Below are 21,335 nucleotides of genomic sequence, written 5' to 3' on the forward strand. Positions count from 1 at the left end.
AACACACGTTACTTTATTTACACATACGTAAAGAAAAGTTCATGTTGTTCTTTATCACTGTCGTAAGCATAGTTAAAAATTGAGACATTATTATTGTCAGACATTTTATCTGGCAGTTATAATCACTGAATCCAATTCATTAACACAACATAAGTTACATCAAGGCACTTTACAGAGTAGCCACCTATATCAACTCTTTTATTCTCCAGAGACTCAACAATCCTCATGAGAAGAACACGGAGACTAACAGGCAGAAATCTCTGCCAGTTCCCAGACTCAAGGTGGAATGTCCTCTGCTTTGGCTGGTCGCTTTAAGTTTTTATCGGTAAATGGGATCCATTTATAAAACATGATTACAAACAGCTGGGCATTCCACTCTAATGGTAAACAAACGAACAAACAAACGCCCCCGTCCTGAGGTGCAGACGCCCCCCTAAATGTTCTTCTATATGAAATTAACGGCATCTGTTGAGCCACATTTCAGCTTCTGATGGATAAACAATGGAAGGGTCTTCAATCGCAGGCCTTTTGGGTCTTAATGTAAACGTCGACAGCGTTCATACACCAGACACGGTGGGGACGAATATTTATCAATAGAAACAGATTATATTACGGCACTGATTTTGTAAGACGTAAATGGACTCATGTCAAGAGAATGGCTTCCTTCTCCACGATGAATCGGGGGACACGTTTCAGCTTTCATCTGGACAGCCTGTCGTTCAGGTAGCTGGACGTCCTGGCGTCCTGTAGCAGCGTGCTGGTGACGTCGCACAGACCGTTCTGGTAGGCCAGCCTGTAGCAGCTGTAGGCGTCGTCACAGTACATCAGCAGACGTTTCGCGTTGGACGCGTTGCTGCTGGGAGCGCCGTCCAGCCTGAACCAGACGAGAGACGTGATCCATCAGTCTACGCTCTATAAATGGTGGACATGCTCTGCGCTGACTCCTGACTTACTTTTTGAAAATGTCCTCAAACAGACTGGAGGGAAGTGGACGGACGCGTTTCAGCTCCTCCAGGTACACAAAGTCTCCGTTCAGGATCACCTTCCGGTACAAAATCTCTGCCCAGTCTGGACTGTAGTTATAAGCCTCGGACACCACGAATACCTGACGGACACATACCTCGACCAATCAGCGCCGTCATTACCTCAGGACACTTTACATTGGCCGTTACATCGACTCACGCACGAATGACTCACCAGTATGACCTGAACTCACCTGATAGAGTCGGGGCAGCGACGTGACGGCAGCCAGCAGCTCTGCAGGCCGAAGGTTTACGACACGCAGGTCCGATCCCTGGTTCAGGAAATGAAGCTGAAGAGCAAGAAGCTTAGCCATCCGGACACAGCGACTAGCCTGACGCACGCACGAGTCCTGAGTGCGCGCGCACACACACACACACACACACACACACACACACACACACAGTTAACACCTGTTGCGTGGGGTCTTACAGCTAACTCAGAATGATGTGTGGCATTCATTGACCTTGGAGAAGCTCTCAGCGGCGTCCTTCAGCAGACTCAACGTTCTGGCCAATGAGCTCTTCAGATCAGGAGTGACCACTGCCAAGAACAAAATCACCGCCCACAATGCAGTCAGACCAGGTAAAGAAGGTCATCGACCTTTTGGTGTGTGCTCTAGCCTGACGGTGTCCCGCTAGCTCACCCCACGCCTGAGACTCGATCATCTTCAGCTGCGTTCTGGCCGCCATCTCGTGGTTTTCCCCGATCTCCCTCCTCATGCTGAAGCAGAGCGCCACCATGTTGTGTTTCTCGCTGTCTGCAGGCAGGCAACGCTTGATGTAGTCCAGCAGCGCCGTTTTGAGACTGGAGCTCTGCAAGCAAGCAGCAGTTAAGATGATTCGCATTGTGCTACGGTTAAAAACACGCAGCGGCGCCGCAGCTGTCCAAAGACACTCTCTGCTATCAGGAGGATAGCAGTCTCAAGTGTTTCCCTGTGTGAACCTGGACTGTGCACAGAAGCTTTAAGAAGCAATCGGTACCAACTAAATTGAGCAAGAAGCTCTTTGTCTTTTTTTTTTGACTTCCATCTTTATATAAACATGGCTTAGAGCCCGTCCGTTGTTTAACCGTCGGCTGTTTGTGTGTTTCCACCTGTCCTCTCTCCATGTACACTTTCTTCCTCAGGAGGATCTCAAAGCGATGGTTCTGATGCAGCAGGTCGACGACGTACGTCATCTCGTTGTACCTGCGGATTCCCGTCAGCAGACGCACCTCCAAAACAGACGAGAGAACAGCGTCACGGAGCTGAAGTAAAAAAAACCTCACCAAACACGGATATTCTGAGGCTACCTGACGGCCTCTGTGGGTGGGGCTTACCAGCAGGCTGAAATGTTCTCCTGGGGCAAGGTAGGCGTGGCTCAGGTGACGGGCGACTTGGAGGACTCTGACAATCCCCTCCATGTTACAGGTGAGGCTGAAGCAGTCGTGAGCCACGATGAGCAGCTCTACAACTACAAGAGACAAAATATAAAATAAAATAAAAAGAGTTGTTAGAGCTGCACATCAGTCAGGTAATATTCTAATATTTAAGGTGACAGTTCTCCACAATGGGTCGTACTACAGTCCAGGTCCCTCAGTGGAACGGTGTTGAGGTTTTCCAGCAGTTTGACGCCCACCAGGTTCGGATCTTCACAGATTTTGATGAGCTGGACCAGCGAGTCGCGACCCTCTGACAGCCTGAACATCTGCCTCTCTGCCGGGACACAAACACTCAGTTCACCTGGACCGACCGAAACCAGAAAGCAGAACTACTGACCAGAACAATTAGACTTTACTGGACTCCACTCGCTTTCATTTTTCCATTTGGTAAAAATGCCTGGCATCTAACTTTTTGGTATCACCTCCATTGGAGGCTCCAACAAAGCTTCGAAAAATGCTTCTTCACATTCTATTAGCTTTTCAAAAATGATAGCCAATAAATATCTAAAACGTGATCATCCGGTCCATCACCAAGACAACCAGAGGTCTCACCAGGCTGCAGCTCCTGGTTGGAGGCCAGCAGCGTCTGGACCACAGCAGAGGTAACCAGCTCGGCCACGGAGTCCGCAGACAGACCCTGAGCTCTGATGAAGGCCTGAGCCTTCCTGAAGCGCTCCGGCACCTCCGACCGCAGCAGCTTCTCCAGAACGGAGCTGGGCCCCTCGGTGGCGATCTGACCGAAGGAACACTGCAGCTCCTGAGACACGAGAGGGAGAAGATATTCACGACGCCGCAGCCGACCCGTCGGAGAAAACCGTTAATAGTAACGGGGTGGGGACTGGCCGATACCTTGGACAGCTGGTAGAGACTGAGGATTTGCTTGCAGTATTTGTTGCCATGACGACACTGGTCCACCAGTTTCTGGAGCTGGACGGCAACCTCGTCGTCAGGCGTGGGGAGCGCAGTGTACGACATCAGGCTGCTGGCGGAAGCGGCTGGAGGGGAGAGATGGTCATTTAGTTTTCTGTCAAAATATGAAATCTGAGTTGTTTTTTTAAAGCTCTACTACTTTTAACTGCGTGCAAATATCAGAAGTGAATATTAAATACAGAGACATGTTTCTCTGGGAGCTCTGCATAAGGCCAGCGATGTCCTCTGGTGTTCCTAGTAGTGGAAACATTTGTGTGAAGTCTCTCTCAGACACTTTTCTTTGTCATTTAATGTTCTTTTATTTTCCAATATTGTATGTTTAATACCGTTTTATTTGACCTGTTTGGTGACATTTATTTAATTGACTATTTTGACACAATTACTTTATATTTTATTAGCAATGCTAATCGACACAGCTGACGCTGATTGGATGATTAGACTTCAGTTGACCATTGTGAAAATGGGGGGCGGGGCGAGGGGGGTCTCACAGTGAGCCATGGTCCTCCTCGGCTCCGTCTCCGGGGCGTCCTCCGGCGGTTCAGGCTTCAGGTCTCCAGAAGCCAGGCCTCGGCAGCGCAACACAATCCACATGTCTGGGTGATGCAGGGAGAAGTAGCGGCAGGCGCGACTGGCTTCATGGATGCTGCCATCGTCTAATAACCGACCAATCAAAGCAGTCAGAACGGCCGTCTCCTCTGGACTCAGCTCCTGCTGCTCCTCAGAGGGAGCTGGGACTCGCTCCGCACTGAGACACTCGTCAGTGTTCAGGACTGATATGTTGGACAGCTCCGTCACGAACGCCTCATACGTGTTCATTTCAGGCGTTATGGTGGGCGGCGGCAGGTTGAAAACGCTCTCCTTTTCCATGGCAACGGTGAGGACATGCTGTTGGATCCGTCCAGCCCACAGCCTCTTCTCCAGCTGTTCCAACTGGCCCACGGGAACTGGGCCGAGAAGGGAGAGCCAATGAGCTGTGAGGTAGAGCAGCAGGCAGCGTTCCTGGATGTCCATCACCTCGCTCGGAGACGCTCCCGTCCCAGGTTCAGTCTGGGACAGGAAGAACTGGGAGGCTGATTCTGGATCAGTGCCTTCCGCCTTCAGCTGATCGTGACATCTCCTCCAGAAACAAACCCGAGTCTCCAGCCTTTTCCACTGTGATTTGGACTTCTGGGAGTTTACTTCCTGCTGGAGCTACAAGAGACATCGTGGAAATAACACATTCTGGATTTAATGAATCAGAAATAAAGACATGTTAGCATGTTAGCATGTTTAGATGTTTTACATCAACGGATGACTCACAGTATGGACAATTTAGGGCAGCCATTTGACTTAAATTGCATTGGAGGTGAACATACGAACTCCGCACAGATGGGATTCAAACCCAGCACCTTCTTGCTGTGATGCGACAGCACTAACCACTACGCCACATATATTTTCTCATTTATGAGATCAAGTGTGTGCAGGGGGCCGTCGCCTTACGAGTGATCGGCTTCACGCCCGCGCACGTCTTTTGTTTTTTTGTCTACTTGAGGCGTTTTTAACGACATAGCGGAAAGCGAGCGAGCAACTCGAGTGTACGACAGTTTCTGTGGTCTGACCCACGATGCATGCCAAGAGGAAATGGTCTCTTTCTACTCCTCATTTACAGAATCATGATGCAGCATAATATGCTTACGGTAATTGAACAAGGGTCAACTTACGACCAAGTCGGCTTAAGACAAGACGGAAACCAATTGTGGCCATAAGTCGACGACCGCCGTGCATATAGTACGTACATTACCCAGCTGAAAGTATTAACTACATGTGGATGTGGATGTGTCCTGTGTGGAGCAGACCTGGCTGAGCAGCAGGCGGTGGACAGACAGCCCAGCCAGTAGGGCCACCTGCCGGGCCTGGCTGTAGCACCCATTCTCCTGCAGAGCCTCCACAGCAGCCTGGAACTCCTCCTGCTGGACTGAGGGAGAAGTGCACTGCAGCAGCCTGGGAGAAAGGCTGACCCCTGACCCCTGCAGCAACTGACTGAGCTGACTCAGCATCCTGAAGTCTGGCCCTAAACGCCAGAACACAACGCCGTCACCTCAGCTGTTCTGAGTTTACATCGTGATTGACTGTCCAATCTCACCGTTGGATTTGAGGAGTTTATCAACGTCTGCCAGGAGCTGCAGCAGCCGGTGGAGATCGTACTGGGAGGAGCAGCACTGCAGCATCAAGAGGAGCAGTACGGAGGCCTGGCTCTCCAGCCACTGCAGGGGGAGGCCGCTGGAGGGCGCCGGGCCGCCGTTTCTCAGCTACACCAATGAAATTAGAGATGAACATTCAGACGAGTCACAGCAGAACGCTGCAGCGATGTTTCACTGAGGCTTCACAAATGTCTGTGGACCAACAACACTTTACCTGAACCCCTCCTTTAACACGTGCTCTACCCTCACATTTTACCCGCTACAGGCATCTCCCTTTTATACCGCCGTTATGTTTTTGACAGCGTTGGCGTGTCTGTTTTCTTCTTAACAGGATTATGGAAAAACTACTGGATGGATGGGGGGATTAATAAAAAATAACTTTTACTTTTCTTGGTTGGTGTATAAAGATACCAATAACAATTAAAAACCTTTTGATGATGATGATCCGGATCACCATCTGGAACAAGGCATGTTTTAAAGGATTCTTCATCACTGGGAGATCAAGCCTTTTTTGGCATTTCCACAATAAATGATCAGGGTGCTTGGAAAGAAATACATGTTTCCGACAGGATCAACAAGGCATCAAAGATTGATCCGTATCCAGGCTAAATTCCAGATCCAAAACAAGAAAATATAGGGGACCTTTTGTCACTGCAAGGGAGCAAATTAAGGTATAAACATGCAACAACCATCCAAATATATCAAAAATGAGATTTTCCTGAATAACGATTGAACTAATAATGATATCAACATGAACCCATCGCTAATGCCATGTCTTCATGGTCGAGGCTTTTCTTACGGTGATCAGTGTCCTTTGGAAGTCCAGCAGCTTAGCCTTGGCCTCTGAGAAGTTCCTGTCGTCACAACACAACTCAAACATCCTCAGCACCAACACCAGAGGACAGTCCTGACAGACAGAACCAGAACCAGAACCGTTTCACCAAGTCAACGTTCCTTTCACGTCAGAACCAGCTGATACAGAGGAGAAGAATCTAATGATGTCCAGAATCCTCTGAACGACGATGACTATTACATTTATCGTTTTTTACCCTCTGGAAGAGCTCAAAGCCTCGAAGGAGGGGCCTGACGAGGCCTCTCCCCAGCAGCATCCGCCAGATGATTGACAGGTCATGCAGTGTCCATTCATGGTGCTGGGGGGCTTCGACCAGGTGGGAAGTGGCTTCTGCAGCTATGCTGTCATCGATTGAGGCCAACACCCACACGCAGAGGCACGCCAGTAGCTCCGCCTCCTGTCAAACAAACAGTCAGTCAGTCTAGAAATAAATTCAAATGCATTTCCTCTTTTGTAATTTGCATATCCCAGTGAATCCTGCTGCATCCCCGTGTATTCTGGCTTATCCCACTACAGTGGAACCTCGGTTTAACGTTACTTTAACGGCAACAGGTTATAATGCGTGTTTTGTCTCGTTACCTGGTGACAGGATGACATGACGGCTAGCGTTGGGCATCGCTGCACCAGAGACTCCTGCAGCAGGTACCTGTAGGGCAACGTCTGCTCTTGGCTCTGCAGGAGCACCTGGAATAGTTCCGTGGGCTGCCTGAGCATCCCAGGATGGCCCTCCCTGCTAGTCAGACGACAGCTCTCAGAGTCGCCGTTCCTCCTCGGACTGTAAATCTGCAGGTCCTGAAAGGCCAGACTCAGGTGAGCCTGCAGGCTGGGGCCAAAGTGAGCCACCAGTGACCTCACCTGGAGGACGAGGCAATAAACAGGTGTTACATCTGCATTGATCACAACGACAGTGATAACAAGACCGCAGCCATGGGTGGATGAGGTGAGAGTTCACCTGCTGTGGTGGGAAGTTGTGCAACTGGACAAACACCAGGAAGTGGATGAACTGGCCATCCTGAGCACAGTGGGAGGGGTAAACAGAGCTGAGGGTCAGACTGTGGAGTTGGCAGAACTGGACAGGTAACGCCCACACCTGAGCCGCCTTGTAGGACGATCTGGCACACAGACACGGAAGAGTTTAAATATCTGACCGACAACAGATTTATATTTAAAACAATATTGTTTTCATAGGCGTTTCACTGTTAAGCTCATTTTGTCCAGCAGGTCATGGAGACTAGGATGTATACCTCCCCCAGGTGGGAAGCATGCTAACAGTTTTAGCTTAGAGGCTACAGTCAAGGTTGCATTTTAAAGGGTGTAGATAACATCATTCGAGCCAAATGGAGTCATTTATGCTTGTTTAACAAACTAGTCTCTGTCTTCTTCAGGTAGCAGCAGAGCATTGCAGCACTGTATTGTTGTGAAGCGCCAAAGATGATTGGCAGATAAAAAAACGAACAAACTCACCTTCAACGTTAAACCACATTTAATAAAGCAACAAAGTTCTGTTGCTTCAGTTAAAATGCTAACATGATGCTACCAACGCCCTTCCCAGAGCCACATACAACATGATGACATCATCAGTGTGACGGACAAATGATGTCATACCTGTTGATGTTCTCCTGCGTTAGCTGGTCTGTTACCGCATCTTCAAGGTAGCCAATCAGCTCGTCTGCCACTCCAGGCTCCTCCTCTGCCAACTTCACACCTTCATAGGTACACAACATAAGAGGGTTTTCCAGGGGCTGTGTCTGTGTGTGTGTGTGTGTGTGTGTGTGTGTGTGTGTGTTGTGTTACCCAGAGTGTGTAGATCTTGCGTAGAGGCGTGTGTGTTGTGATCCATGATGATGTTCAGAGCGCCGACATCGACCCTCAGCTTCAGGCTGCAGATTCCCAGCAGCTCACAGAAACAAACCGCTGCCGATGTCACAGAGGGAGTGTTGAAAAGCTGCAGAGCCAACCTGTAAACCTGCTGGAGGCCGCGCTGCAGCCTGCACATGCACACACACACACACACACACACACACACACACACACACACACACACACACTCTTAGTCTTGCTCAGCAGGAGGACCCGGCCTTTTTGCGTTTCTGTACTCACACCAGTGGGACGTCGTTGCAGCCGCTCAGCTTCTGGACGAGGAAGGTGGCGTAAGCAAACGATGGTCTGCCATGACGTAGGTAATACAGGAAGTCCAGATTCTCCACCACGGCATACCTGTTGACCAGGTGAGGGCTGGAGAAATGGGGCAGCTCTGCCGTTTCTGAGGAGGACAACCCCAGTACGATTTAGTGGCCCTTGGTTCCTGGTTTAACTCCAGATAAAAGGCTCTTACCGCTGGACTTCAGGGGGTTTGCCGTCTGCCAGGGGAACAGGTGCGACGGATCCAGAGGGTGGAGTGACTGGAAACACAGCAGCAAATGAAAACTTCAGGCGGTGAATTCAGAATAGAGTCAATTCTGCTGGAGGCAACGTGTGAATGCGTGCCTGCATAAGGTGGTACAAGGTGACATCAGAGGGTGGGCTGTTTCCTCGAGGCCCGGAGGGGAACAGAGCCGCTCTCAGCTTCGGATATGCTGCCAGCGCCATCTTCAGGAGCTGGCGGTCAACCGTCCTCTCTGACCTTTCACCCTGAACGACCACCTGCATGCAGCAAGCGAACAGGAGAGGACTGCTGACGGCCAAGCCAGTAAATAACCCGAAGGCGTGCGAGGTGAGGAAGTGCATGTCCCAGCTGCACAATCATTCTCACCTTCTCCAGCCAATCAGGAAGCCATTTTCTATTCATTACATAATTTATATCAGAGATGTATATTTCGCTCTGAGAATACGAGGAAGCCTTTAAGCTTGAAGGTCATTGCTTCACCATCAGAGCATGAACGCCCAGTCGCTCTGAATTCCTTCACATTTTCTCCATGAGTTTAAAAGAGTTAAGCGGTCCAGGAATTTTAAAACTGGGGTTTGATTTATTCCAAAGCAATTGCCAGTCCTTTGGCAGAGGTGCATTCTTCTAGTTATTGATAGATTGATTTATCTAATGTGTGTTGTTCTAAATCTATAAATGATTATTGCATTGAATTTGAACTGGAGAAGCGGAGAAGTCCACCGGTTTGAGTCCCAGTGTGCGTTGGTGGCTGGAGAAGGGCCAAGTCTTCCTCCAGTGCACTGTCGAGGTGCCCTTGAGCAACGCATATATGCATCTGTGTGGTTGTTTCAAGGGGTCGTACTAGGGTGTAAACATAATTTCATTGCGTGCTTGCAGTGTAACAATGAGAAATAAACGGCTTTCTTTCTTTCGGTTTGGGTGATCAGACCTGGTCGATTCCTCCGGGGGCGAACATGACGGCACCCAGCGCCAGCAGACTGTGTCCCTCCAACAGGAGACCGCTGAGAGAGGCCTGGCTGTCAGGTAGCAGCACCTGAGCACTGGTTAAACTGGCCTGGAAGACCAGTCCTGGATCTGGATCCAAAGACAGAGACTCTGGTTCATTTCACAGAAAAAAATCCTAAACTGCACTGAAGATGAAAACTGAAAGGCAAATACACCCGATGGTTTTCAGGATTCATTCATTTACTGTTGAAACCACAGTGTGATAAATGAGTAGATTTTATGTTTTGGAACAGAAACAGAAAGAGGAAAACTTTGCTTCATGAAACAACCCGACTGGTTAAACAGGTTAAATCGTGTGTTTGCTACCTGACAGATCTCTGCTGATCTCCTGGATCTTCACTAGCATCTGAAACCACGGCTGGCTCTCAGACATGCTCTGATTGGTCAACAGGGGACAATTTCTCGGTGTCAATCTACGGTGGAGGGACAGATACCGTTAGGGGTTTGTTGACTGGCAGCTATTTGATAGAGGTAACGTTGCGACACACCTGTAGTGCTCCAGGTAGGTGTAGAGCAGGTACTGAAGGCCGCGTTCCAGGCAGAAGCTGATGAAGCTGCTGTGGAGATCCAGACCAAGGGGGGAGCGATAATGAAGGACGGGTGAAGACAGAGACATCACCCCTCCACCCTGAGACAGCCTCCATAGAAACCGTTCAAAATCTGACACCTCATCTGGGATGAAGAGACCTCTCCTGAAGGGAAACCACAGAAGAAGAAAGCTGAAATTTGATGCTGCAGAATTTTAACCGCCGTTTAAAGGACACGCCACACAACAACACACTCTGCTGTGGTTTCACTGTGTAAACCTGGACTGTGTGTGGGATTTTGTGGGTAAAGTTTTCTGCGTTCTGCAGAGCGGCGGCTGCACCTGGCCAACATGTCCAGGATGTCCTCCCTCAGGTAGCTGCTGCAGACGGTGTTGTTGTTGACGAGTTCTGGAGTTATCTCCGGCCACTGGAGGGCGCTGCTGGCCTCCTTACTGCAGTTGATCCAGTCTCTCAGCCGGTGCTGGTCATGGAGGGCAGTCAAGTGACGCCAAAACACCGCCGAGTCACAGGAAGTCAACTCTAACGGACAAAGAGGAATGACATGGAATCTACTGCGGGATCTTCACTCTGGTTTTAATGGTCAGTGTCCTCAGAGGCTTACCGGTTCGTTGGAGTCTGGACAGGAGAATAGCAGTCCGGCAGCTCTGGTTCCAGTTCCTCACCCAGTCCAGTCGGAGGTTTGACCAGAGAGCCGCTGCCTCCTCCTCAGACCTCTGATGTCCAAGTAGCTCCTCCAGATCCTCCTCACCACCACTAACAGGAGACCGACAGACCATCCGAAGCGCCCTGTGCAAAGACGGAGTTAATCGAGATGAGCAACGGGGGGAGAGGACAGACAGAAGACGAGTCAAACCTGAGATTCAAGAGGAGAACAAAGGACAGAAAAGAGGTTCAAAGAACTCAACACAGTTCTCTATTCAGGCATCTCTCCTTAAATTCGACCGTTTACTGTTCTACCTTTTTGACACGGTGTTTGCGGGACAACGGGACGCAGGCAGGGATCCCAACTCCTCCATCTGCCTGACGAAGGCCACACTCAGCATCTCCTCCTCCGGAAAACGCCCCGACAGCTCTTCCACCTGACTCGTCAAACCAACAGACTCTCGTAAATCAATAAAGAGCAGATGTGAAGGTAGGCGTGGTCAGGTAGGAGGAGCACTCACCATGAAGTCTCTGAGGCTCTGGTCGTCGGTGTACAGGCAGATACTGTGGAGCTGCTGGGTCACACCGAACCCCTAAAACACAGAGGAAGTCATCACTCTGACACACACTCAGCCGCTCCTCGCTGAGAGCTAACACCAGCATGCCGTACACAGAGTCTGTGTCGGTCATTCTTAGAGTGAGATAAGGTCAAACATTGCATTTCAAGTAATTATAAAGTTTTAATCACACATCTGTTGATCCATTAATAGACTTAAATGGATTGAAGTTCATTGACAACATGCTAGCATGTTGATCCACGACGGACTGACTTGCCTGATTGACAGTTTGACTGATCAACTGACTACTTGATTAAGGGTGGGTGGGGGGGGGGGGTGGTTCTGACCATGTTGGTGAGGAGTGTCTTGGCGGTCTGCAGTTCTCGCTGCTGCAGGCAGGAGTAGACCTGACGTAGACCCTCCATCCTCAGCGCAGACAGTCGCTGCTCTGGACAGCCCCGCCTCCTCAGGATGGCCTGAGCTCGGGGGATCTGATTGGTCAGGATAGACTGATGGACCAATTCCTATAAACACACAAACAACACGTAACACAAATGTCCATTTTCTTCTTTCTTTTTTTTTTTTAAGTTTGGTGAGCAGCGATCACCTCCGTTTGCAGTCCCTCCCACAATTCCACTTCCTCCTCCGGATCAGAGCCAGCGATGCTCCCGTTCCCCCCTGCAGGACAGGAAAGTCTCTTCATGTAGCTCCTCAGTTCAGTGACGTAGCCGTTCAGGACGTCCACACAGCTCTGCAGGTCCTCGTCTGCAAAAAACACACAAACTTTACCTGTGACTATATGCAGGTGCGTGTTGGGTGCGTGTCAGGAAATGTGTGTGTGTGTGTGTGTGTGGGCTGTCTTACGTTGTGTGCGGGTCAGGATCAATCGGATCTGGGTCTGGATGAAGCTCAAGGTGATGCGGAGCAGCTGTTCTGAGAACTGTCGGCTCTGAGCTTCACTGTGTGAATCTCTGACGGCTGAACAGAGCAGGTCCAATGCAGGACACAACTCCTGGATACCTGCACGCACGCACGCACACACACACACACATACAGGTTTACGTCAAACATGTGTGACACAGGAATATGTATGATGCTGCGTGTATTCATACTGTCTGTCAGGCTGGGCGCCGCGGCCGCTGGCTGATCCACTGGCGGATTCAAGATGTTATCTTTACTTTTCAGGTAGAAATCAACCGTGTCGAGCTGACGGTTCTTCAGTCCAGCCTGAAAGACACAAAACACACGATTTCATCTCCGTCAGCAGAGGATCCCCGAGAAGCTCGGGGATGATCGGAGCGTTGCCTCCCACCTGAAGGGCATGGATGGGAATGGAACAGCGGCCCCAGCTATTCAGGTGACAAACAGCATCTACTGTTGCCGTGTTGCCAAACAGCATCAACCTGTTGAGCAAGTCCTGTTGAGACACCGAGAACAGGACCTGGGACACTCCGTTCCCTGCAGACACAGACAGACGGGAATTTTCTGGATTTTATTATAATTTATTTTTTAAGAAAACCGGACTCGAGCTTTAGTTCAGTTCTTTTCTGACCAAATGGGTCACATTTGAATATTTGTGCCATAATTCTTCTGAAAATATTTTTTTTTTACCTTTAAGATCTAAAGACTGAAACAAAATGTTACGAAATTTGCAGAAAAAGAAAACAATTTGATGAATCAAGATCTGTTCAGATGTGATCAACAGCTCGTGTTCCTCGCTAAAAGACTTTGATGGCATAAACTGACGGACAGAGCTCACAGTCCCCGTTTCACAACTTCCTTTTACTAGTTAAACGCTGCATTGTCTGAGTAAGAAGATGAACAGAAGAGGTTGCATTTAGTTCTTTAATTACTGATAGGAGTCTGGATGTGAATCCTCCCTGGCGACGGTCCCTCTGGACACAGACTGAAGGGCTCATGAGTGTCAGTATTTGACTTACTCTTCAACAGCAGTCTGTGTTGTCTCCCTCCACAGTGCTCAACCGGAGCCGCTTCGCCCTCTGCCTGGTGGTAGCTCACGCTCCCATACTCCAAATCCCATAATGCCACAGTGGTCCGTTGGTTACCAGGGGTGACAAAGGTAACCTGAACAGAGTATTCTGACACAGCGAGCAGAGAGGGAGCGGATGACTGAGGGACAGAGAAGGAAACGGACATCCCGCCCTGAGGTACTCTGCTGTGGGCCAAGGATGGAGCCTGGTGGGATTCCAGGTGGGGGAGGAAGGACAACCAGGATGCCCCAGCAGGATGAGATGATGAAGACGAGGAGGAAGAGGAGAGAGCTGTCGCCTGCTGCACTCTGCTGTACATCGAGGCCAGACGAGCTTCCCAGGAGCTACAACAGACGTCAAGATGATTAAATCCAGTTACAATGAATGTTAATCAATCGAGCATTCATTTGTTAGTGCGACATTCAAATACAATAGTTTAACTATTGATCACTGAAACAGTTTGACTAGCTGTGATAGCAATTTACAAGAAGAGTCTAGACCAGGGGTCAGAAACCTTTTTCCTGATGCGTGACACTTTACAATATACTCAAAGCCCAAAGTGCCTGTGACGTTCCACTCTGGAACTCAAAAGGTGTGAACCCCAAAATGCAGAGACGGAGGCAAGAGAATCAGTCTGCAGTTCATCGGGTTGGTCGTCAGGAATAACGTAAAAATTCACAGCCACAGAAAAGGAGCCAAGGCCGGCAGGCTGGAGTTACAAAAATACAGAACTAAGATTACACAGCCACAGCTAGAGAACACAAAGATAACCTGAAACCGGGCGGGGGGCAGGCTGGAGTCAGAGAGAACGACTACCTACGGACTGCTTTATCTAGAACCTTGGATATGAAAGGAAGATTACATGTAGCTCCGTAGCGAGCAAGGAGGAACATTTTTAAGGAAGGGCTTAATTGGAGGCGGATCTCTGGGGTCGCTGCAGCGGTCAGGTTTACCGGTCAGGACTGAAGGTTGAGCCGAGGCTGCCGAGGCTGCAGCCGGAGCTCCACAGGCTGTCCTGGTCTCTTTGGTCCCCGGGCCGTAGTGGGGGCTGGGGAGGAACAGCACACAGCAGGTGGTCCGGATAAATCCTGGAGAGAGAAACGCAGTATGAGCCGGTTTCATCTCGGAATGGCGCGAAGGCCGTGCGTGTGTCCGTCTGTGTGCTGAGCTCAACGACAGCCTAGCTTGTTGTGAAAGCGAACAGGAAGTGAGGCGTTTCTGCACCCTTGGTAGAAACCAGAAGGAATGCCACACCTGAAGTAGTGGCCGAGGTCGATGGCGACAGCGGCGTGAGACTGAGCGACCGCTACAGCCGTACAGAGGTCAGCCGACACCTGGAGGAGGCAGAAGGAGGGCGCCACGGAGGCCAGATCGTCGTCTCCCAGGTCCGAGCCGAGGTAAGCAGGGAGGTCGACACGGGCCAGCAGAGCGCCGTCAGAGAGGCTCGACACGGCTGAACGGTTAAAGACGACACTGAGGAAGACTGTGAGATGGCGCCGAAGGCTCCAGAAAGTAAAGGACTACATTAGCTTGATTATCAGAGGAGGATACATATACATCCGGACGCGCCGAGGCTGAACAGCGTCTCTCTGCAGACGCAGCGATGGACTGCGGCCTCTCGGCCGCCGCCAGCCGTGTCGATCCTGCAGCAGGACAATGTCCGTAGCTCCGCCTCCCTCTGCTGCCACTGCAGCTGCAGCAGCCAATCACAGTTCACCAGCAGACAGCAGCGGCCAGTGGCAAACGTCAACACAGAGAGCGACTGCAGGTCAAACACACCTGGAAAAGAAAGATTTGCTCAGCTACCACATTGGACCGGTTCCAGGCGGGAATGGCGGCGGGAAGCAAGCCGGTCCCGGTTCTCACCCTGGTCCTGCTCTCTGATGGTCTGCAGCAGGAGATCCGCAGGATGTTCGGCCACACGGACCACAGAAACGGAGGTCGACTGCTGGGCTTCTGCCGCCAGGAGCGTCAGGTCCCACTGAGCTCCGACAGCCATCAGCCGGACGCCGCAGCCGGCGGGCGCCGCCTCCTCCCAGCAAAAACTAGGAGAGGAGCAGGTTGATTATCGGACATTAACATAACAGATGGTAGCTATAATAAAGTTGGATCGTCCAAAAAAAACACCCAAAGCTGCTAGAGGACAGCTAGACCTGCTCCCAAACAATAAGTATAAATAATAAGTATTCCACTTCTTCCCACTCCTTTTTTGAACTATGTGCTGCATTTTGTTGTGTCTTTTGGTTTTTTATCAGTATTTCTTTCTTTTGTATGTACAAATACTTACATATTTTTATACATTTTCAAAAACAGAATTCATTCATTCACGTGGAACTCCTCGTCTCCAAAATACAGTATATAACCTCATTTGTCCTGTGTCCTTCTCACGTCTCCAACGGTTGGACACATTGTCCAGGTTGATGTCCTCGTCTGCCTGCAGCTTTGACTTTATACGCATCCAGCTGGTCCAAACACTTCCAAGACCATTTCTGGATGCTATTTTAATACACTTCTTTAAACTAAGTTCTCTTTCACATTCTGCTCTGGATGCTTGAGATGCAGCAGAAACCGCTGAGATGTTTTAGCTCCTAGATTTTAGTGCTGAGTTCGAGCCTCATGATGGACTTGAACGGCCTCACTCTTCTCTGCCAGAGCAGCAAAATGAAAACTTTATTTTATTTTCAATTCAGGTTGCATTTTGTTTTTGTGCGCCGCGGAGATTTTCGCTGCGCGAAAACCGCATCAGCTGTGCGTAATTGCGCACGCGCGCAGCTTAGAGGGAACGCAGTTCACAGCAGGGACTCACTCCGAGTAACTCCCGTCCACAGCCGCCGGACGAGCGTCTCTGTCCGCGGGGTCCCACACAAGGAGCCCCCCTCCGAGCCCCAGACACCCGAGCAGGGAGACTCCGGGGGCCAGCTGAGCTTTCCGGGTGAGCGCTAGCTCCGGGCAGCGCCGGTTCTCCGGTATCACGCAGACCTCCATGGAGCTCCTCCCGTCCGCCCGCCGGGACTCCAGCATCTTCAGCGGCTAGAGGTTCCGAACCGAACTGCGAGCTGAGACGTTCATCAGAGAGAACAATCAGTGCGACGCCTCCAAAACAGCGACCGACCTGTTTGGAAATCACATGACGCGCTGCCTCCTCGTCAGCTGACCAAAACGGACCAATAGGAAAAGACGTATAAAGGCTGTTTAATCGAAAGACGCTGTATTTATGTAAAAGTATTATTTTGTTCCATTTAGTTACCTTATTTTTTTATTTCTTAATTTAAAAAAAAAATACTTGTAACGATTCACATCAGTATTTAATATTACACTGTATTGTAGCACTGTATTAACTTTTAAACAATAACACTTTAAGTTCAAAGTAGGTTACATACCAATTGCCAGGCGGGTAACACTCAAACACAGTACAGTATTTATTATATACAAATAAATCGTAGCTGATAGCGAAGAGCTCTGATCATGTATCGATTAGTTTCGTCTAAAAACAAACTTCAGAATGCGGAAGCGAAAGAGAAACGCAGATTGTCTGCGGCATCGATCTCCAATCGGGTTGCTGGTTCGGTTCTCTTGAAGCTGGGTTCTCCGTTATAGCGGGTTCTTCAGTATGGCGTAGTTTCTAGCCTTGTTCTGCTAAAGATCATTTTGTTTGACGAGTGGACGCCGGAAGAAGATGGAGGAGAAAGCTTTAGAAGTTTACGGTGAGGGACGATTGATGCCGCGCGTAACGTTAACGCTCCCGACAGTATTAATGTTCGATGCTTTAACTACGGGGTTCGGGTTCGGGTTCGGTCTCCGGTGACGCACCTTCAGCTGGTTCGTGTTTTATGTCAATAAACGGCGACAAAGTCAAAATGTCAACTTCGTGTCTGTCTGTCTGTCACAATCACAACTTCTTGCCTTTTTTAATCACAACAGCCTTTGATCATGAAATCCTCTCTACAATCTAAACGCATCAGTCTGACATAAACTTTGATATTATACAGTGGAGGCATGTTCAAACACTCTCCAGTGCTTTGAAGCGTTGAGGCTGCACAGTTTGGCACCCGTTATCTCACTCTTACAAGTTTTCTGGTTTTTGCTCTCCTCTATCAGATGTGATCCGGTCGATCCGGGACCCGGAGAAGCCCAACACCCTGGAGGAGCTGGACGTGGTGACGGAGAAATGCGTGGAGGTGCGAGAGCTGGGGGAGGAGGAGTACCTCATCGTTATCAAGTTCTCCCCAACCGTCCCTCACTGCTCTCTGGCCACACTGATAGGTGAGTCGTGCTGCTGATAAGACGAGGGACACGAGGGACACGTTCAACCGCTGGAACTCATCACTGATCCTCCACAGATCCAGACCGGAGGTGAAGGTTGAACATAGATCCAGAGCGCAGGGATTCCGTCCTTCCCTCGCTCCAGTGAACTCGCTGATTAGCCTCTGATGATCTTCTCTCTGTCTGCAGGCCTCTGCATACGAATCAAGCTGCAAAGATGTTTGCCGTTCAAGCACAAGGTGAGTGCCGGGGGGGGTCCATGTCATCCATCTATCCGGGTTGCAGTGGCAGTAGAATGATCTTGGCGTTCTTCTTGTTGGGACTTGGGTTCCCTCATTTCCCGGGGTTTGTGTTCTTCCCGTCACATGACACTTGAAGAGCAGCTATTTTTTTTCTCGTCTCTTCCCAGTTGGAGATATACATTTCAGAAGGAACTCATTCCACCGAAGAAGACGGTAAGTGTTTTATTTTCTTATCAGAATCAGGGGTGTCTTGCTGGGGGCTGCTGGCGGTCGTCAGCAGCGGAGTATTTCTGCGTAGAACGGAGTCAGGGTAAATGTGGGCAGGAACTAAATCATCGAAATCATATTCTGAGTCTCTCCAGCAGGGAGGCGCCCTCGTGCTTTGTTTTTGGGGTAAATTCGGGGATAATATATTCGTTGAATGTGACGAAGTCCTTGTGTCTCTAGTTAACAAACAGATCAATGATAAGGAGCGAGTGGCGGCCGCCATGGAAAACCCCAACCTGAGAGAGATCGTGGAGCAGTGTGTCGCCGAACCGGACGACTGACAGAGGGGGCACCCGCCCACCTGAAACCCCTGTGTGTGTGTGTGCATCTGTGTCTGTGTGTCTACTGTCCGCCCCCCCCCCACAGGAAGTGGCCAGAGTTTTTCGGATTGGACTCATCCAATTATGATCTCCGATAAAATCTGTGATTTTAGAGTCAAGAAGAGTCAAGAAACGGATATTAAAAAATGATGGATGAGAAGCAGTCTGTGGTCTCTGATACCGTCACGAACACGAAGCGCATCATCCAATCAGATCAGTCACATTTGACCCCTCCAGTGCCGGCGTCATCTAAACGTGGTTCACGTCTCGGTGCTTGCTGAAGATTCTCAGTCTTAGAATATAAAAAGGTTCCTCCAAACTCTCCAAGACCACGTTCTGCTCTCATTGGCCCCCAAACCATCAGATTGCTCCTCAGCTGACATGTTCTGATCACCTCCTGGCTTTGTCTGCTTCCACCTGGACTCTAAGGGAGCCTGTAAGGGACAATAGAGTGATACTCCAGAGGAAGACATGGGCTTCAGGTTGTGTGGCGTGTCCCTGCAAATGTAAATAAACGGAGAGCATAAATGAAAATTAAAGTAAATAAATGTGTTCCCATTAGAACATTTTGTTTAAATAAACATGTCTGCAGGTTTGTGTGATTTAAATGTGAATTTAATATGTATTAAAATTGTGCCGTTACTGGCACTGGTACAGGAACTATGAGTTTGGCAGGTAATTACTTGATCTTGGCCCGCTTACCTGGGCTGCCTGTGTGTGTGTGTGTGTGTGTGTGTGTGTGTGTTTATATGTGTGTAACAACAATAGCATGTCCACTGACAGGTGACAGTTAATAACACTTAACGTCTGCATGCTAACGCTGGTAGCTTAGTGGCAGGGCTTTATTCTAAGGAGGGTGTAGATGGATCTGATGGGATTGTTCTGAATAGAGTTTAGAACTTGGGATTTTTACCTGGGCTGACAGGAATCAGGAAACCCCATCCACCACACACACACACACACACAGAGGCCTTTACTGGTGCAGATATGTTGGGAGGACTGGTTGTGATTGGAATGACACTTGACATTTGAAGACTTCACGACATCAGCGGCTACTGTGTTGCCTAGCAACGCAGCGTTGAGTGATGCTGCAGCTGCTGTGCGTCTATTTGGTCCATTTTCTCCGCTTTAATGCCTGAGTTTATTCTCATGAAGTCACCGTGACGGATTGAAGCGGTGACGCTGCCGGGTCACCGGTGCTTTGTTGATGTGTTGCAGAGCTGCATTCGTGTCATTAGTGACCGTAAACAGGACACATTATGCCTTCATCTGATTTACTGCTCACACAAATACGATCACGGAGGATCCACGGAGTCTTCCTGCTCAGCAGACAGCATTACTAGGATTTAGCTCGCCGCTGATGCTGCGAGGGAACGTCAGCCCCTAACCCTATAGACAGCTGCCTCTGGAGACATCAGCTCCTGATTGGTGCTTCAGCGGAGGCACATGGCGAGACCGTCTGGAATCCACAGCGGTCTGACAAGAAGTGGCACGATGATGCTGTGCTCCCTTCTAACATATAGACCAGGGGTGTCAAACTCATCTTCTCCAAGGGCCACATTCGCATTATGTTTGCCCTCCAAAGGCCAAATGTAAACCGTAACACAGTAAAAAACATAACTAAATGTAATGTCATTTAATGTAAAATAAATAACTACTCCTTAACATGCTGTAAAATAAAAAAAAATACTTAACTATTTAGCTGAGCTGCAACAGTAATAACAATAAAACATTCAGTTTTGATATCACTTTAAAAAAAAAGATAAAGCCAAGAACCAAAGTTTGTGATGGGAATAAATTAACACATCTAATATTGTGGAAAAGTTCCATTCAAACTGAATCATCATGCAGGGACAAAGATAATCGATACAAAATGAAATCAAAGCAAAACCAAAAAGCCACCACCTTGTCTTGTCATGGACATGCGCAAACCAAAAAAACCAACCGAAGTCGGCAAGATAAAGAACATTCCCCGAGTCAATGCTGCAGAAAAGATGTCACTTTCAGGATCAGCACTGAACAGCTCCATATATAGCCGATTACCTATGGAGCTGTCCAGTGCTGATCCTGAGCGCCACATGTAGCCGGCTACATATGGCTGATCCTCTTCAGCCAGCCATGTGGTGACAGTCCAGAGTCCCAACTGCCCCCTTCAGGGTAAAAACCCACAAACCGAAAACTCTTCCGAGACTAAAATAACCAAAATCCATGCAGCTGTCAGAGGGGACAGCAGAAAAGCAGAACACAGGTGATGGAAAGAGAAGTTATAAATAACTTCTGAGTATCTGTTAATGCTGCACAAGTACGTTTCTTCTCTAGGACTATTGAGAGTGTCTGCTATTTAGCATCTCTCTTTGCTGTAGCCTCCAGACGCCACAGACACTTAATATATTTCAACCCATTTATCTCCTCCGACTCGACCAGAGGAGATTCAAGGAAGTTTTTGGGGAAACCGGCTGACTTTTTAATAACTTGGGTATTTCCCCCTCGGCTCCTGCTCCTGCTGTGCAACTTCAGTTTAACAAGCAGGACTCGATGGTTCACGACCGAATGACCTTGATAACATGTGGGAACAGATAAGAACTGTTTCTGGTGGGGAAAAACAGACCCTGGGAAAACATGTTTCCTCAGCATGTGGAGAACTGGGAGGAAAACGCCGAGTAGTCACCCACACTAAAAGTAAGTGTGGGTGTAGTGCAGAGAAGGACA

The 21,335-nt window shown here is 49.2% G+C and overlaps 2 protein-coding genes across 2 annotated transcripts; one reads left to right on the forward strand and one right to left on the reverse strand.

Moving 5' to 3' along the window:
• Nucleotides 1-9: 9 nt before the first annotated feature.
• On the reverse strand, nt 10-16,555 carry spg11 (SPG11 vesicle trafficking associated, spatacsin). The gene is made up of 40 exons (XM_068739207.1): nt 16,341-16,555; nt 15,401-15,579; nt 15,086-15,313; nt 14,789-14,987; nt 14,488-14,622; nt 13,484-13,878; nt 12,856-13,001; nt 12,656-12,770; nt 12,408-12,563; nt 12,151-12,308; nt 11,891-12,067; nt 11,508-11,579; nt 11,302-11,423; nt 10,946-11,130; nt 10,665-10,863; nt 10,285-10,488; nt 10,103-10,209; nt 9,720-9,865; nt 8,893-9,048; nt 8,741-8,807; nt 8,506-8,668; nt 8,200-8,393; nt 8,011-8,110; nt 7,358-7,517; nt 6,985-7,260; nt 6,602-6,802; nt 6,352-6,459; nt 5,495-5,660; nt 5,208-5,422; nt 3,861-4,563; nt 3,292-3,437; nt 2,995-3,199; nt 2,582-2,716; nt 2,341-2,474; nt 2,116-2,235; nt 1,667-1,835; nt 1,487-1,563; nt 1,217-1,372; nt 954-1,105; nt 10-874 (listed from the first exon to the last, which is right to left on the reverse strand). Exons 1-40 carry the CDS (start codon nt 16,553-16,555, stop codon nt 700-702), a joined length of 7,116 nt encoding a protein of 2,371 aa, XP_068595308.1. The 3' UTR covers nt 10-699.
• Nucleotides 16,556-17,049: 494 nt separating this feature from the next.
• On the forward strand, nt 17,050-19,279 carry ciao2a (cytosolic iron-sulfur assembly component 2A). The gene is made up of 5 exons (XM_068739366.1): nt 17,050-17,238; nt 17,633-17,797; nt 17,987-18,036; nt 18,207-18,252; nt 18,487-19,279. Exons 1-5 carry the CDS (start codon nt 17,211-17,213, stop codon nt 18,585-18,587), a joined length of 390 nt encoding a protein of 129 aa, XP_068595467.1. The 5' UTR covers nt 17,050-17,210; the 3' UTR covers nt 18,588-19,279.
• The last annotated feature ends 2,056 nt before the right edge of the window (nt 19,280-21,335 follow it).

Source organism: Brachionichthys hirsutus, chromosome 5 (genome assembly GCF_040956055.1).
Source record: "Brachionichthys hirsutus isolate HB-005 chromosome 5, CSIRO-AGI_Bhir_v1, whole genome shotgun sequence".
Taxonomy (NCBI): domain Eukaryota; kingdom Metazoa; phylum Chordata; class Actinopteri; order Lophiiformes; family Brachionichthyidae; genus Brachionichthys; species Brachionichthys hirsutus.

Excerpts from the sequence above, each read along its gene's own strand:
- spg11 (XM_068739207.1), bottom strand. The coding sequence starts at position 16,555 with ATGCTGGAGTCCCGGCGGGCGGACGGGAGGAGCTCCATGGAGGTCTGC. Across the intron at positions 11,580-11,890 it reads AGACACTCCTCACCAACATG|GGGTTCGGTGTGACCCAGCA; the intron begins GTCAGAACCACC and ends TCTGTGTTTTAG. Across the intron at positions 9,866-10,102 it reads GATCAGCAGAGATCTGTCAG|ATCCAGGACTGGTCTTCCAG; the intron begins GTAGCAAACACA and ends CTTTGGATCCAG.
- ciao2a (XM_068739366.1), top strand. The coding sequence starts at position 17,211 with ATGGAGGAGAAAGCTTTAGAAGTTTACG. Across the intron at positions 17,798-17,986 it reads CTCTCTGGCCACACTGATAG|GCCTCTGCATACGAATCAAG; the intron begins GTGAGTCGTGCT and ends CTCTGTCTGCAG. Across the intron at positions 18,253-18,486 it reads TCATTCCACCGAAGAAGACG|TTAACAAACAGATCAATGAT; the intron begins GTAAGTGTTTTA and ends TTGTGTCTCTAG.